This window comes from Aplysia californica, unplaced genomic scaffold (genome assembly GCF_000002075.1).
Source record: "Aplysia californica isolate F4 #8 unplaced genomic scaffold, AplCal3.0 scaffold00199, whole genome shotgun sequence".
Taxonomy (NCBI): domain Eukaryota; kingdom Metazoa; phylum Mollusca; class Gastropoda; order Aplysiida; family Aplysiidae; genus Aplysia; species Aplysia californica.
Window position 1 is genome coordinate 703,487 of NW_004797469.1, and position 18,676 is coordinate 722,162.

General features: G+C 40.1%; 1 protein-coding gene across 1 annotated transcript in view; it reads left to right on the top strand.

Moving 5' to 3' along the window:
* The first annotated feature begins 15,485 nt into the window (after positions 1-15,485).
* LOC101848752 (histone acetyltransferase KAT5) overlaps positions 15,486-18,676 on the top strand; it is a 54,108-nt gene continuing 50,917 nt past the window's right edge. The window contains exons 1-2 of the mRNA XM_013082910.2: positions 15,486-15,548; positions 15,663-15,720. Of these exons, the coding sequence (XP_012938364.1) occupies positions 15,525-15,548; positions 15,663-15,720 (82 nt within the window). The 5' untranslated portion in view covers positions 15,486-15,524. The remainder of the gene's footprint in view (positions 15,549-15,662; positions 15,721-18,676) is intronic.

Genomic DNA, 18,676 nt, shown 5'->3' on the forward strand with positions numbered 1-18,676 from the left:
AAGGGCAAATGTAAGAAAAGTGTAAGAAAAGGGGGGGAGGGGGGTCAAAAAGTCCCAAAAAAGGTGTAAGATTATATTTGAACAGCCCCTTAGTTGATATCGACCACTAAAATGTTTATCAGGACATTCTTCTTCAGAAAAAAGGGCAAATTCATCACGAAAGTAATTATCAATTAATGTCGTAGGCCCTTGGTCGATTGGCCAATTATTGTAGCGGGGAAACATAACAGTCTCACACAGGCGGGTGTCTAGGACAGCGTCATTAAAATTTTGAAAAAACAACACAAGAGAATGAAAAGTAGCTGTTTGTAAAGATTCTTTAATGTTCTCTCTGTTTCAGTCTTCTCTAGAATCTCTCAATGTCAAGATGTAAAAAAAAAAAAACTTTCCAGGCGGGGAATCAAATATATCCTGTATCCTGGTCTCACACTAACATGCACGGACACTTACCAGTATATTACAAATCACACACATCTAGCTTTTGCTGCAAAATTATAGGCCTAGATATTAGATGAAATGGATAACACTCTAATCTCAGCTTGCGCACGCTGATAAGAAGTTCTGCAACCATTATAGTAGCAAGTGAATTATTGTTCAGTTCATTTCTCAAAGTGTCATGGACCCGAGTTTTACAATATGCATGACATGAAAGGTAAAAAAGGTTCAAAATAACAAAAATGCATGCCTATTATTGTAAAGTACATGACAACAAATAGTTTTGATTGATTTTTAAGTTTTTTAGTGTCATCAGAATTTTTGTTTAAGATCATTTGCAGTATCCGAGCCAGAAGGTTTGTAAGAATTGGAGTTACCGTCTTTAGTAATTATGATAGAACAGTATTATTATTATCATCATTATTATTATTATTATTATTATTATTATTATTATTATTATTATTATTATTATTATTATTATAATTTAATATAAAAGTGATGCCAAATTTGATTTTCTTTGAATGGTAGGAATGTCTTTCACACAAAAAAACTCGTTTGCATTTATCGTCTTTGACAGACTCATAGCCTGTTGAACTGATCGCCTCCGGGTGGGCGCTAATCGATACCAGTACTCAGTCTTATTAAGAACGACTTCCTTAGTAGATAGATATTTTTGTCGTTTGGTTCATACTCAAGTTTTGGCATGTTGGGACTTTTTTTTTAAATTACTAAAAAGCATTGAAAATGCTGCTGACCGAAAAACTATTGTTCGTGATATATAAAGGCATACAACGGATTTCCATAGTGGAAGTTTAGGGGAGGAGGGGGGGGGGGATTCCAAGAGTTCACGAATGCAGCCGATCCCCCAAAATTCAGAAGGCAATTTTAGGTTTCAGCTAAATTATTTTTTAAAATTTTAATGAAGCCCCTCAAGAAAAGAGCAAACAAAACCCCCAAAATACCAACCCAATGACAAAAACAGAAAAGAGATTAACCGAAAACCCCCAAAAGCAATATAGACAGGGCTCGGGCTAATGCATGAGGCCTGCTAGGCTACTACTGCTTTCCGTGGTTTATTATGGTTTTTCAAAAGTATTGACATTATTGCAGTGAGAAACTTTAGGTTACGTCTGCTGTTAAATCTTAGTAAGTACTGAGTAGGCCTACTTGTTGATTATCCATACTGGGCTCTCTTAATCGATTGAGTACTCGATGTTGGCCAGTATCGACAAGCGCCCAACACATCAACGCTACTTTCGGTAGGTACCACAAGCGAAAAATTATTTGAACAATATTGACGTTTAAACCTCAGGGGTTCAAATCTACTCTATGAAACGAGAACATTGAAAAAAGAATGATCAAAATCCATCAATAAACAATCGAGATATGGTATTTCAAAGTTTTATTTTTGAACGAAACCTTTTCAACTGCGACTTTCACCCATGTTTGAGGTGTTCTAAAATACAAAGTACATTATCAAATCAATGAAAACTTTGTTTTTCCCAGAGCTGTCAACACAAATATTGATATCTCTAAATCAAAGCTTGTTAGAATGACTGGTTTCCAAGATATAGGCCTTCAAAAATTGGGAAAAAATGCAAAATTTGTCATTAAGAGCTCAGAACCCTATTTTAACCTCTTCCAAATAAGTCAAAACTGCCTCCACATTAATGAAAATCACACAATCATTATAAATACATGCATAGACTTAGCTAAAAAAAATTTCAAATTCTCTTGAAATCCCAGATTTTTATGTTTCAAACCGCAAGAAAATTCGATGACTCACGACTGAGAAATCGAAATCTAAAATAAGTACCCCCCCCCCCCCCCCCCCCCCCCCCCCATCTAAGCGCGGAAGATTGCGAGACGGCCGAGTTTTCTCGTGTTAAACTTTAGTCAATTAAAAACTAAATATGCAATCATAAGTATCAGTTTCTCGTTCACCATGCATGGAGAAGGAAAGACACAGAAAACAGTGGTATAATTTTTATTAGTGTTTACCAAAATTAAAACCAGCTAATAGTTGGATGAAGTTGTCCAAATCTGGCTCCAGCCGTAGCTGTCTGCCTTGAAAACGGCTCGCTTGCGGTACCTACTTCCGGATGAGATGGTTCTGGTTTTTTTCCCCCACTAATCTGGATATCTAGGTAATGTTTGAGGTCGTTGATTTTTCTTGGCAAATGTTAATAAAGCCAGATTTTCCTACATTTTACCTGAATGGAAACTTTTGATTCAAGGTCATATTATTTCAGCTATGAAATATTATTCTAAAATTGTACTTTTTAACTAACTTCAAAGGCTTGGATCTAATATTGTTTTCTCCAATTTTCACCATTGTGTTCATCTTATTTTTTAGATAAGTTAGTCTTGTAACAAACAATTTTTATTGTTATACATTGAATTAGAACAACGTGGCATATTTTTTTCCCATTTACATTAGGCTCAAGGAGTTTAGAACTAATGGAGCCTCCTCTCTCTCTTCGCGGCGCCGCGAGCAGTACGCCGCGTTGGGGATCAAATATGGCGACTGAGTGTGGGCTAAATCACGAACTGTGGCGTTTCTTTTTATAAAGTTTTATCGGGCTGGGCCACGTTGTGGGGGTGGGCGGGGTGGGGGAATGCACGCAAGGAAGAGGGGATGGGGCTGGGATGAAAGAGGAGGGGCGGGCCTTGGGAAGGGACGAACGAGAATGGGGAAAATTAAATAAAAGAGAGCGAGAGAGAGAGACAGAGACAGACAGACAGACAGAGAGAGAGAGAGAGAGAGAGAGAGAGAGAGAGAGAGAGAGAGAGAGAGAGAGAGAGAGAGAGAGAGAGAGAGAGAGAGAGATTGTGATCAACTGACGGGCTGACGGATAATGACAGGGAGAAAAAAAAATTCTGTGTGTGATACGGACTGTTTAATTATTTAAGTTTTATGTTATAGTTTAAAAATCAAGAAGATGTGTAAAATAAGAAAAAAACTTGTCCGAGTAACATAAAATCATCAAACATACCAAATTATTAAGATAATGTTTCAAGATGCTGAAAGATTTAATTATAAGAAATATTGGATAAAAATATACTTTTAAACTAAATTTAAGATATGATTGCATTATGATTCTAGGCGTGTGCCATAACTAACTTTATGTATAAGGAATAGCGAACACAAAAGAGGGTCGATGCCAGCTTTACCTGATTGCTAACAGTATGTCTTGGTCTATAAAAAGTAATATTATTGATTACAATAATTTTGTTTCCTGTTTTTCACAAACGAACAAGGACGACGAACAAAGACGGGAATGGTTAACCTTCTTGACCAGTCACAATGATTTCTGTTTAATATGATGAGACACCGCATTTTCACTGATCCAGTTGTGGGTTTTTTAATCAAGATCGATCCCATTGCTCGTTATTTAATTCTGTCCTTCATCTCTGACCGACATCACCGCTCACAGTCATGTCGTAACTCATCGATTGTGTTGTGGACGCAGCAATAAAAATTCGAAGAATGAAAGGCAGGCTCACTGCCAACATTACACAAAGACGATGGGCAGTCCCGAGTACGGACGCCAGTCTGTCTAGCAAATTCAGGTGCAGACCTGATAGATAAGTGAGACGGTCGGGGAATCAAAAGCAAAGACGAAATCCCAGTTCGATGTGACTTTGTATGAGGCGGCCTTGGCCCTACCTAACGAATCATGCCTTGGCTGTAAGCTCAGGCGGTAGGCTCTTAATTGCCAGTTCGATGTTCGGCAAAATCAAAGGAGTCGAGGAGTTCACAGCTGGGCGTGATACCTTTGTCGTAAAATCCTTGCGCCTGGAGCAAACTTGTACCTCGCATCGAGGTTTTGAGCGGAGGTGTGATCGCATGCATGAGCGTGAATGACCTTTGAAGGGTTTTTTTTTTGTTTTGTTCAGTAAAGTAAGATATTTTGGAGAGCAGCGTTTTTAGTCCCTTATTTATTATACTCCAGAGGGGAAAAATGTATCTTAGTGATGACTCTTGTGTAGTAAAATTGGTTGTTGCTTTGTTCGGTTTATTTTTTAACAGCAGAATCTTAAGTTAACCGGAATTGTGGGATCTTAGGTGAAGACTACAACAATAAAATTAAATCGAGTATAGACATAGTTCTATCAAACAAGACTCAAACTCTTATCCACCCCACCCTACCCTCTCCCCTCATCTGATATGGTTCGGTGTTTCTTTAACATAGAAAATATTCATCATTATTGTTGTTGAGTATTTGATTTCATATTCTAATGGAGCCCCCAGATATCTACATTTAGACAACATTTGTATCTAATTTGCACACACAAAGGAAAGCAAAATCTTTAATTAAAATGTATATACACACATAATAACTATATATAGGCCACCTCTATTCTCACCCGGGGTGAGAATAGTGCAGGCGAGTCTTTTGGCTATTCTCACCCGGTGCGCGTTCACCGTTATAGCCTAGATCTAGGCCAACAAATTTTGCGTTCACCCTAAACCACAGAATTCTACACTGTGATAACAGAAAAATTGTAGAATTCTGTGCTGTGAACAAACGTTCCATTACAACTGTACTTGTAGCCTACTAAAAGCCTACAATTTTGTCTGTGGGCAGTGGAGAGAGAGAGTGAGAGAGAGAAAGAGAGAGAACAAAACAAAATGGCGACCTGCGTAGTTCGGCTCGATTCGAAAAGTTAAATAGCCGTAGCATCTTTGTAGACAACCAAATTAATTTACTTTTGTGTTTTAACATCATTTTTTAACTTTGTTTTGGTCAATTTGATCGTCCACACCGATAGACAGTATTCAGAAAGAGACAGAGAGAGAGAGAAGAGGGGAGGAGTAGATCTTGCGAGAACTTCCGGGCGGGTGAGAATAGCCACTTTCATATATATATATATATATATATATATATATATATATATATATATATATATATATATACATAAATAATTATATATATAGAATAAGAATAAGAATACTTTTAAAAAATCAAGTATCTCGGTCTTTCTTCTGAGGCGTTGTATCCCTTTCAGCCTGGAATGGCCTTGGCAGGAGCGCCTGAATGTTAATGATCTATATTGTGTTGCTGGAGGCATAAAAACACTTTCATTCAAATCTTTTTAAAAGGAAAACAACTTACCTGTGAAAACTTCGGTCCACTGCAGCATCATATCGGTTCTTACACTTAAATACAACACAGGTGCAAGGCATTTTTACTAATTGACTTGCCTAATCTGAAAGACCTCGGAATAAAACCTTCTTTCTTATCTAAATTTCAGTGCGTGAGCCGGGGATTCGCGCAGCGCAGGTAGCCCACAGTTCCGCCGCGAGAGAGGGCTCCTATCAGGCGTGCGGTGCCACCCACAGGGCATCCTCCATTACTTTTAATCTCCTTGATTAGGCTACATGTACCTCTCACACACGGCGATATTTCGAGTCAATTTTGACCAGGAAAGCCGGTATAATTAGGCCTATAGTTGCGCGCTATTCTATCTAAGACGGATTAAGACCGTCTTGGATTCTATTAATTGTCTATTAATGGGCCAAAATGAGAGATAGCCGAGGGAAATATTTGAAACAGCTTTTAAAAGTCATGGAAAGATACAAATGAGAGAGAGAGAGAGAGGGGGGGGGGGGGGGGGGCGTGCTAGAAGTAGAAGTGGTGGAAGGGGAGCAAGAGCGAGAGACCATGGAAAATTGTAATTTAGTGAGATAATAAATCTTTATTATCCAGATCCTGGTACGGTACATTCGTTTGTTGTTTCATCACACACATGCGGGCGAACGCAGGCATGTATGAATGAACAATTTTTAATCGTTAATAGACGTTAAACTAGAATCTAAACGTAATTTTTAAAAGGTTATAATCATCATCATCACCAGTGCCAGATATCTGCGACAGACATCGGCGATCATGGTTCTCCATTCATTCCTTTGCTCGGATGCTCTTAAAAAAGCTACGTTTCCTTGATCTTTCCCTGTCACCCACTTGTTCAGGTTCCCCAAGTAGGTTGTTCTGGGCCTATACCCATGCCTCGCTTGCCTTCAATTTTGCCAGTGAGAGCTAGATGTTCAAGTCAAGACCCGTATGTCTATTCAGGTGTCCCAAAAACTGCATTCGTCGTTTCCTGATTGTTTTTAACAGTGAGCGTCACACCTGGGCTTCACCAAGCATTACCTCATTGATTTCTTTTCCTTCCGCGTCCACCCACGACACTTTTAGCAGTCTCCTAAGAAACCACTTTAATTTTTGTTGCTTCTAATTTTATTTTCACTGTCTTTATGGTGATTGTCCAGCATTCACAGCCATAGAAAGGTTGACATACTTAGCATTTCAGAACTTTCATGAGATGTTTCTATTTTTCAGGAATGGGCTCATTTTATTGAAACTAGCCTTAGATCTAGCCATTGTAATTCTCCGTTTTATTATTATTGAACAGTTGGCATACAGATCTAGATGTTATCACATATCTTAGATATTTAAACTGTTGTACTTATTTAATCTTGTCACTTTTGCTAATGAAATTACAACTACGATTTGCTGCTTTTTAAAATAGTACCCTGCATTTTACTTTCTTTACAACACTAATCCTTTCCGTTCACTTTCTGTTACAACTGCAACAGTATCTAGAAGGAATTGAAGATCCTTTTCTGAGCCTGCAACAAAATGTATTAAAACTGTGTCATCCGCATCTGATGTTATTAATATTTTCTCCATTTACTTTGAGACCAGGGCATTCTTCTATGTTTCTTGATCTAAGGATTGTTTCATTGTATAAGTTAAAGAGGTCTGGTGACATAACACATTAGATCCTTGCGTCACCCCTCTTCTAATCTGCTTATTATAGTCACCTTATTCTCCATTAATTCGTACAGCAGCGATTTGGTCCCAGTACTAATTCCTGATAATTCTTAGATCGTTTCCATCTATGTCTAGCTTTTCCAGTATTTTACACAACTCATCATGTCTAACTTTATCTAACGCCTTTGAAGAATCTACGATTATGAAGCATAAATTTATACAGATCGTATCTTTCTGTGCTTCAATACATCTTTCCATTAACATTTGTTGTGGTGAATATAGCATTTCTGGCGCCCTTGTCAGGAACAAAGCAGAATTGCGTTTTAGATATCTCTTCTTACACTTTTTCTCAATCTTCCCATTATTACTCGCAGCAATATTTTTGTTAAGATTATAATAAGAAAGCCAAATATACTCAGATTACCCCGATCTTTGGAAACACGGGCAGTTGTTAGTTTACAACCAGGCACGATTTTTGTTATTTTTCATCACGTTCGGTCAACTATGCTGATAAAAGTTGTTCCTTGGACACAATTTTTTACTAACGGGGAGAGGTTACCTTGAAGAGGACTTAATTTCCCCCAAAAAGTCCTGACTTTTAAAAAAAGATCAATTTTAATTTTCCTTCATTACAAGATACCTCAACTTTGCGAAGCTGACTGTAGTTTAAAATTTTTGCCTTGGCCTTAATTATAGGCTAGTTCAAAGCGGAAAATGTGTCAAAAAAGCAGCAAGATGGCTAAATTGCCGTGCTTCTATTGTTTATCGACTCATCCAAAGATTTTTAGCACACTGGAAATGTCGTAGATACCCATTAGCCTTTCTCAAGACAGGCACATTAATTTGCCATCACATCCATTTATAAACGTTTAAATAGTTCAAGGCATGCAAGGAATGCATCGAAATGTTTCTTCCGCCAATGCGAGACGCCGACTTCAAACAAGAAGGTTTTATGTTATGTTAGACTGCATTTAACGAATTCGCAACGAATGTCGTTTTAATTGGGCGAAACCTTTTAGGCGCACCAGAACCTCTCGATCTTCCAAAACGACATCACCCGTCCTCACACTGCCCTTGTAACAAATGGCACAGTTTCTGGAACGTCATAACATGAATGCCATGGACTGTGTCATGGATTGGCCAGGGTTCTTACCGGACATGCCTCCAACAGGTCGCATTGGGATGACCTGAACCGAAGAGTGCGTTGTCTTTAGGCCATTCCCAAAGGGAGGGGGGGGGGGTATTTAACATGTCCTTATGCACAGTAGAATTGTAAATGTGCTGATTTATCAATGTCATGCTCATTAGGGTCTACTGTGCCGGAACAACATAGGGGGATCTGCTGCTTTGTCTTTCCTCCCCCTTACTGTTGTCACTTTCCCTCTACTTCATTTGTAGCCTATGTTTGCTCTTGTGACTGCTATCTAACATCTGCGTTTGTCGCCATTTTTTTGTCCAAAAGTTGCCACAAAAAGTGGCAAAAGTTGCCATTAATTTTCAAACTTTTAACTCTCTGTGACGACGTTAGCAATACGTGTATATTGATCATAGAGTTACCCCCTTTTATAGTGTACATCAATGATATTGATAGAGGTGACTTCCTCTAAAGTAGGGCTGTACCCCGGTAGTAGGTTTCTGGTAGTAATAAGAATAAGTTGACTTAGATTACCCTAAAATGGAAAACTCCAGGGGTCGTTGTGATTGGCTTTTGTATCGTATGTATGTAACCTATTTTGTAGATGTGTTGCACTCACAGTGACATAATACAGAACATTTAGGAGACGGGCTAGGCCTACTTCAACCCAATGTCAGGGCCAACCTGGGCTGAGAGGGAACAATGCCCCAGCAGAAAGACGGAGGTTCTCAGTAAAAATTTATCCCCATACGGGAATCGAACTGAGGTCTTTTGCGTGCGACGATGAAGCGCTTGGCTCGTGCACATTAAAAATAAACAGGCCTTAACATCGCAAGAATAGCCAATCCAATATTAATTTTTAAGTGCATTGAATAGAGCTTTTTGTTTTTTTACAACCGAACTATGAAAAAAAACCTGATCTTGCACTTTTGGTCCAAGCCTCTCAACGCAAATACCCAGAGAATCTTCTGTAATATGTACTGAGCCCACAGCCACGAGAGTTCGCGACGTCATGACACAGTACAGCAGGAATGTCCGCGAGTCACAACTCACCGGAAGTTCCCTCCGGTAGCAAGCGGGAGGCAAATCAAATCACAAACCTGCTTGTAAGTCTCTAGCGCAAGCCGTCCGCTGCTTTGCAAGCCTCCGATTAACCGAGCAGAATCCAGCCCTACTCTAAAGCACCAGAATTTCTTGTGCTCTGTTTTAAGGTAGTCACCCACTGTATAAAATCTTGAAAAATAAAGGTTTCTTCACAACAGAATGAAATCAAAATTAGAACAGCACGGATAAATAATTTAACCAGAAAAATGAAGATTGGCTGTTTTAACCCTAAACGTGTGTAACTCAAGAAAAAGTAGGCCTACAGGATATTAGATGTAAATTATGGAATCACACACAATTGGGGCGTTCCAGTGTCAGTATTCGGTTTTGGTGGAGGCACGCTCTAGGTTAGCATCTGCGTTTGTCGCGGCCGTTTGCATTTTTCAAAAAAGACAAAACAACAAAGCTACTTTATAACATATTAGACATGTATTTTGATAAGTTTTAAGATGTCCATGTGTATCAATTTTCATGCGGAGAATATAAGTATATTACATACTGATTGCCTTTATTTTTCCCTCTGTTGTGTTTTAATTTGTTGGTGTGTTAATTTAGATCTGATGATTTGTTTTCCCTTTTTTCTGTGTGTTTATACAGCGTAATGTCGTTTAATGTATTTCTGTTCCCACCCTTTCAAAAATATGAATGTGTTAAATGTAAAAATGTTAGAGCGTTTCACCAAAACCGAATATTGACACAGGCACGCCCCAATTGTGTGTGATTCCATAATTTACATGTAATATCCTGAAGGCCTACTTTTTCTTGAATTACACACGTTTAGGGTTAAAACAGCCAATCTTCGGGTAGGTGGACACGCGCCCTTATTTGTTAATTTTGTGGTTATTTATCCGTGCTGTTCTAATTTTGATTTAATTCTATTGTGAAATCTTCATTTTTCACGTTTTTACCCTGTGGGTGACTAGGCCTACAGATGATATTCTGGATGCTTAAAACAGAGAACGAGAAATTATGGTGCTTTAGATCGTTACATATTATTGCTATATATTCGTCGTCACAGAGAGTTGAAAGCTTGAAAATTAATGGCAACTTCTTTGGCAACTTTTGCCACTTTTTGTGGCAATTTTTAGCAACTTTTGGACCCCCCCCCCCCCCCCCCCGCCCCAAAAACAATTGATGCTAGGATAGCAGGTTTTGTCTGAGTACGTTTAGTGGAACTTTAGGGGAACTCTGGTACCTATCGGTACGGATTGACAAGGATCTCTAAATCGGGATTTGTCCTGTGCTCCCCCTTGCCCTTAGGCCAAGTTACACGTCACCTGCGTGCAAAAGTAGTCCAGTTAAACGAATGTTGTTTTATTATTAATGCCCACAGGCTTATATAATAAGAGCTTGTAAATACATTTTAGATCTAATTCGTCTGTGCTTAGTTCACAAAACGACATTCTGTCAAGTCTCTGCAATTGTTTGCTTTGCTTTTCATCTACCCTTTCCAAGCTGTCACGTACTTTTTTTTTCCTTTCTCGTTATTGTTATTGTCACTGAATGTCAGACAAAAGTGAGTAAATTTCAAGCGTTTACGAGCGTCATTTATTTTAGCTCGCAAAGCTTGAAAATTTACTCACGTCTGCTCACAGGACACGCCTGAGCACGCACACTTAAATATACCTATTCATTGTTCTCTAAAACATTCCCTTTGTGTACACTCATTCACCTCTCTCTCTCTCTTTCTCTCACCCCTCCACCCAACTCTTCTCTCTCTCTCTCTCTCTCTCTCTCTCTCTCTCCTTCTCTTTCTCTCTCTCCCTCCACCTCTCTCTCTCTCTCTCTCTCTCTCTCTCTCTCTCTCTCTCTCTCTCTCTCTCTCTCTCTCTCTCTCTCTCTCTCTCTCTCTCTCTCTCTCTCAGTGGCGGTGGGTGGATAAAAAATTGGGTGGAGCTAAGGTTGCTTCCACTTCTTTACCACAAATAGCAAACAATACAACCTAAACAGTACTGATTCCTCTTGTCACGGTGAGCCACGGTATTTCGAGAACCATTCAAACAAGAAGAGTCACCTTTGTCTTCCATCTCTTTGTTCTAAGTTAGATTCTTCTGGATGAAAAAGTTGCCTTAAAAGTGGAATCGATGTAATTTATGACTGTTAAATCTCAGCGGCACAAACCCAAAAAATGCACACACAGCGTTCCAAACATATCTCTTTTACGAGCTGGATTTGGCCGTGTATTCATGGAAAGTAGAACGCACCTAACAAAGGTCCAATGAGAGCGTAAGCTCCAGAGGCGGTTTGTGAACCGGGCAAGACCGGCGGTGCAGGTCAAATTTTTGTCAGCTGGACTGTTGACAAGAGATTTATAGCTGGTGATGATTTTCATTCAGATTTAAGTAAATCCAAACAAATATGTATCAACGTTCAAAAGCACCTTCAGATTTGAAGGCACTCAAATAGAGAAGTGGGATTCACTGCTGTCTTGTCGTGACAGAGCCTCATTCCTTCACGTTTGTTATCGAGTCGGCTCGTAACTTTAAATCGTCTCCCGTCACGCCGTCACGTCGCGGAACTTCGTACTACGTACGAGGCCAAACACACGGCGGGCTTAGGGCAGGCCGAGCGATGACCTCAGTCCCCAGGACAAATCCATCGACTGCCCTTAGAGCGAATAGGGCATCCCTTAATTGCCAAATTGGCCTCTTTCTAGCTTACCAAATTAAGAATGAGACTGTCTTGAGCAGCACAGAAACATGTTTTATTTTATCAGCAAAACATGTATTTATCGTTCAGCCTTTCTCTAACTACTATCAGAACATTTATTGTCAGCATGGCTCTAATCTTTTTTGTTTATTGACTTTTTAACCACCTATAGTTCCTGTTTCGCATTCACTCATCGTTTACTCGCCCCCACAGAATTCTACACTAAGTGTAGAATTCTGTGCTCGCCCCTAATAACTTACCTGGCCCATAGGAGTCTGGCCGGTGAAAGGAGGAATCGTCTAGTGAAGATATATAGGATAATTTTAACTAGGAGGCACTCGGCTGTCAAAAGTCTGGGCCGAAAACAATAGGCCTACCCCCTCCCTTCCCTCCCCCTTTCCACCGTCACCTCAGCTAGACACTAAGTTCTATAATTAGCATTTGACACACTTCCCCAATTTGTTACAACACAGTGTTCTGTTCTGAGAACTGAGAAGTAGTGAGAAGTACGATGAAGAACATTTGATGACATAATGATCGGAAACTGTTGTGCGCTAACTTTTTCCAGCTTTGTATAGTATCTGATTGTAGACTTGATCTGCTTGGGACAGCGTCACTGGTACAGTAACAATGGACTTTTTGTCATCATACAGGACAGTTCTTATTACATATAACGGGTCCAGTGCACGTCGATATTTTGTGCGGGGGTGTAGAAAGTACGAGTAAAGTACTGAAGTCCAGGACCAACAGTTTATTGCCTCTCACTTTCAGTTTGTTTTCTAGCCTAGTAGAGTTTCCTTTTCTGTGCCGATCAAGTCAGTTTCTATTAATCTCCGTAACTTCCATCATACGTTATTCATAATATTGTTTCTTGACATTACCGCATATTTTAGCTCTTTCGCATTATACAATGTTTACAGTTGTGTGTGTGTAAGTGGGGAAGGGGGTGGGGATGCCGAAAGTATGGGTATAAAATAAGGAGAGAGAGAGAGAGAGAGAGAGAGAGAGAGAGAGAGAGAGAGAGAGAGAGAGAGAGAGAGAGAGTGTGTGTGTGTGTGTGTGTGTGTGTGTTTGTGTGTGTGTGTGTGTGTGTGTGTGTGTGTGTGTGTGTGTGTGTGTGTTGTAAAGGAAGGGGGTTGGGGAGGGAGAAATAGTCGACCTGAATGACGGCCGGTCAGTTCTATAAACCACGAGCCGCCGCGCTTTTCCCTTTCGTCAACCCGCAGCCACCTCCCAATCGTCAGCCACCCCCAACCTTTGACACGGGTCAAACTTCCATCTATTTATAGGTAGTTTCCGGAACATGTATAGGTGAAGTGATGTGCCGTGATAGTCGCGATATATTATTTATTGAGATTGTTTTGGTCTCTCTTTACTCATCACCACGAGAATTTCTTGAAGTTTTTCCCTGGACTCTGCCTTTGCTAAAATCTCGAATCTAGATCTAGATCTAGAGTTGTAATCTAGTGGCAGGTTGCAGATTTCTGTTGTTATCCAGTACATTCCAGAGATTAAATAAATTGGACTAGACTCTAGATCTAGTAGTAGACTCTTCTTCTTCTACTTCTAAACCTTCGAGATTACAAAGGCCAAGCCTAGGCTTGTAAGGATTCGTTTTGTTAAAAGTGTTGTTTAACACAAAGTCTATGAAGTTAGCAAACCTAACACATTGTTTTCTAACGAAATGATGCTTAAATTGACTTTTATATTGTCAATAAGAGATCAAGTTTAATCACCTAATCATTTAAGTAAGGAAGTGGCTATTGCTATCCTCGCCCGGGGTGAGAATAAAAACCCTACGATTGACCTCTCACCCCGGGTGAGACTTGCCAGCGTTGGCTATTCTCACCCAGTGCGAAACAAGACCTGTTTTTCCTAATTTCGAAATGCTTTCTATCGGTGTGGATGATCAAATTGACAAAGGCAAAGAAAAAAATGACGTTATAGCACAAAAGTAAGCTAATTTGATCGTCTACAAAGATGCTATGGCTCTTTCACTTTTCGAATCGACCGAACTACGCGGGTCACCATTTCGTTTTGCCCGAAAGTTCTCGCAAGATCTACTCCTCCCCCTTCTCTCTCTCTCTCTCTCTCTCTCTCTCTCTCTCTCTCTCTCTCTCTCTCTGTCGGCAATTTATTAAATCTGCAACCTGCAACTAGATTACAACTAGATCTAGGTTCGAGACTTTAGTAAAGGCAGAGTCCAGGGAAAAACATCAATTAAATTCGTGTGGTGCAGATGAGTAAAGAGAGACCAAAACAATCTCTCTATTGCGACTATCATTGCACATCACTTCGCCTAATACATGTTCCGGTAGATTTAACTACCTATAAATAGATGGAAGTTTGACCCGTGTCAAAGGTTGGGGGTGGCTGACGATTCGGAGGTGGCTGCGGGTTGACGAAAGGGAAAAGCGCCGAGCCGCCACTGGTAGGCTCGTACATGTGGGTCACTGGGGGAAAGTGGGTCGTAAACTTTCACCTCATTGTCAGGGCTAGGAGAGCGTGAGTCCTCAACTCAGTACAGTGTTATTTTTTCCAGTCTTCTCACCTTTTTACACGAGGAGTTTCATTACGGAAAGGGCGTGGGAATGACCATACAATATAATCCTTTGCTGAGCCCTAAAGACATTTAATTGGCTGTCTTACTAGTTTTGTAAGCGGTGATAACAGTGATTGGATGAACGAGCAATTTAAACCGCCAAGCCGATCACTCTGTGTTCATTGCTTGCGATCATCCAATGGCAATAATATGTAGAATGCATACTAACATTATTATAAATCAATTCCTTTGATTCAGGTGGAGTCATCCAAACTTTACTTCATGTAGAAACGGGGAAAACGCTACATGTACCATTTTGGCACAATACTGTCGAATTCAACTTGACTAAATGCTGTGACCTTCAGAACTTCATTTAGTCACCAAAGGTCGCGAGTCATACTATTTCCAAATGGGCCTTATTATAGCCCCCCCCCCCCCCTTTTTCCATGAAGGAAAATCTGACTGGCCCCGACTGTATCAAATTATTCAAGTAATCAGTTAAGACTGTAGCCTAGTAAAGAGTTTCTACTACTTATAGTAGAGATCAATCTTTGGTAATACTAATAGGGCCTAATGTATTATTTTATTGTATGGTCATCAGTGCACACTGCCAATCGGATTCATCGGACTGAGTCGAGGCCAGCCAGATTTTCTGTCTCACATGGACTAAGTCTACCGTTTTTACCTAATCCGACCGATACGACTCACGACAAATGCGTTTAATTGGGAAGACCATGTTTGAATTAACTTGAATCTGGCCGACATTTGAAAAATTGTCAACATTATAATCTATACTGTTTTGGCAACACTATATTTTCTAACAGTGAACTGTGAAATCTTTACAAATACCTGGCAACTGGCAACCTCTGTGTTCAAGATGGTGAATATGGCGGAAACTAAGGCAAGGCTGGCTGATGACTTAATTTATGCATTTGTTTGACAGTTATCGAAACGAATTTATGTTATCTTCAATGCAATTGGTTCTTTATACTCTTAACTTTTCTGTCTTCTGTAGGTGGAGCTCATTGAAGGTTGTCATGTCCCCGTTTTACTTCCTAACGGTGATGGATGGCGTAAGTTGCCTTTTTTGTGGTAAAATTTCTGTGGTTATGTCCCTTGCTTGAAAACAATAATGGCGGACAAGTTTCGTTTTAGACATTGCTGTTTTAGTTTTAGACCAAGCCTTTATTTATTTATTTATGTTTTAACGTTGATTTTGGCTGTTTTTGTGTGGGATGGGCGCTTGAAAAGGGGCAAGGGGGGGAGGGGTGTTAGGAGGTATAGAGAGCTTAAATTTAAAAGGAGGGGAGAAACAAGAAAAATGTTAAAAAGAAGGCTATTATAATTGAGGCTATTTATTATTTATTATGACTTAGACTTAGAGTAGACTATACTAATATCTATGTCTATTGACTCTATAGATGAATGAATAGGCTAGTGGGCGCTTTTTCGGTAGATCTATATAATCTAGTTCCCACCCCGCAATTGTTATTCGCCGGTTTTGACCTCAAGAGTAGGGGGGTTTCAGGGGGGCGCAAGCCCTGCCCTAATAAAAATCAGGGTTCCCGCGGCCTCCTTGAATTCAAGGAGTCTTTGAAAACTGCTTGAATTTGCATTCAAGGAAAAATCTCCTTGAAAACTCCTTGAATTTTGCCAGATCGGACAGGAACACGTGTACAGGGTGACTGCCAGGCCCCGGGAATCCCGGGGGCCCCTGGAATTACCCGGTCATTTGAAAAATATCGCGGAGACCCGGAATGCATCGGGAATTTGAAGAAATCTGTAAATTGCCCTGTGAAAGACCCGGGAAAATACAAACGTTGTCGAATATTTGAAAACCAAATCCGATAACGTCCTTGAGTTCATTTTTGCCGGTCGTGATTGTGATATAATATTCATTCGGCCTTTCCCGGTCCGAGAGTACGTTACCCGCGCACAGGTGGTTATGGCGGCAACAAGTGGAAGTGTATGTTCGATACCGAAGCTCGATCAGGAAAAATCAATATCTACTTTCGCTTTCGTTACCACCTAGAAATTTGCCGGTAGGACCTATAGTAGTCTGATAGTGCCACATTTGTAACATGCAGGTTCTGCATTACAAATGCTGTGTCGCCATGAAAATAAATTGTGTCCTGTGCTGTCACTTGTGGAAAAAAATGAAAGAAAAAGAAAGATATACAAACTTCTTGTCGGGCTCGCCATCGTGACCGGTCATTGAACCTGTGCATTTTCGTCAATCGTGAGTATCGCGATGGTTGAGGTCACTAAAGTTCATGCAAAGTCTGAGCGCTGCGAAGTATAGGGCTCGGGAATGGGGGGGATTATTGATTTTTTTAAAAAGTCGCACGTGACGTGGGGGAAGGGGTGGTGGTGTTGAAGGCAACACCGGATGACAAAAACTAAACTTGGAAGCAGATTTTACTTTTCAGAATTTTTAACGATGGGGTTGGCAGGGTATAATTTTATGCTGTTAGATTGAGAAGAGATAATTAATCATGTAACGCCTTGCGTGGAATAAGAGTTAAGAGTACAAATTAGAATTCATAGTATACCAACTTAAGCCGATAGTGCGGTCAAAAATGCACGGCGCAACTTATTGTGAAATATAATCTCCTTACCTATCAGACATAGATCTAGATTCTCCAATTTTTGCACAGTGACTTAGACTATATCAATTTGTCTTAACAGGTGAATATTTTTTCAAACTCCTGCACACTGTATTGTAGTTCTAGAAAATTCCTTAATAAATTCTTTTTAAAAAATCCCAATCAATTGTTTCTACAAATTTTAAAAAATTTACAGCTCCGACAATATCGCTTTTAAAAACAAGTCTGTAAATTTTTTCCAATCGCAATAGCATGCATGCTTATTGAACGTATGTTTAGGAAACCTTTAGTGTAAAAAGAAAGTGTTCATTATAAAAACATTTTTTGTATGAAGTTTGGCCACTAAAAAGTGTCATTGGCGAGCTATGACGTAGGCCATATGCGTGTATGCAAAATGTGTGCGAGAAGCGGTAAGTGCTATGAACAATCACATTTCCCGCGTGATGGAGATTTATAGGCCTAGATCTAGTATTTTATAAATTTGTGGAAAAATATGATTTTAAAAGTTAAGACATTTTTTTATGCAAACTGCTGTGCAAAGTATGGGTGACATTAATTCTCCTGTTAAAGAGATATTTGAGGACAAGTTGCGCCTCGAATTTTTGACCGCACTATTACAAATTACACGACACCTGCATGCAAAAGCAGTCCAGTTATAATACTAATGTTGTTTTATTATTAACGAAGTGACTATTTCTCCGAACGTTCTGAGAAATAGTGCCGATCTTTATATATTCGAATGGTTTCCGGCTTCTGGTCTCGTGATTTTTTGCCTATTTATTGCGAGAGTTTGGCCCCAACTTTCATTCTGCCTCTGGTCTGGGAAGTGGGAAGGAACACTGCATGGCAAGCCCGCCTACTGCCTACAGACAACCTTCAGTAACACCCACCACACACCCACCACACACCCACCACCATCATGCACATGTACACACACAAACTTATACACACACTAACTAAACATGATCAGTGGGCAACTTTTGAACGTATGACGAGCTGAGCTGTGGATGGAGAGACAGTGTGAGTGAAAGAGCAGGTGAAAGGAAGAAAGTACGAGTGTATCCACAGGCGACAGCAACTACAAGATGACGGCACCGACCCCCCTGGCCTGGTCCACAGCTCACGAACGAAAGGAATGCGGCTAAGGCAGTGTTTTGCCTATATTATTGTCCATGGTTCGCAGGGTGCAAGGGAATGAGTGAGATATTCTTCGTGTGTGCCTGGAGGGAGTACGTGGGATGTGGAAGTCATGCGGACGGGGATGAGCTGCGGGAGAGAACACGGGAATTGACTGAATGAGTGAAACTGAAAGAGAGGAACGACTCATGAGCCCTGGAGTGAATGGATCCTGTGTTTCTATTTTTGTATACTTTGAACTGTTACTGAATAAAGGCTGAAATAAAGCCTGAAAAACAAACACACG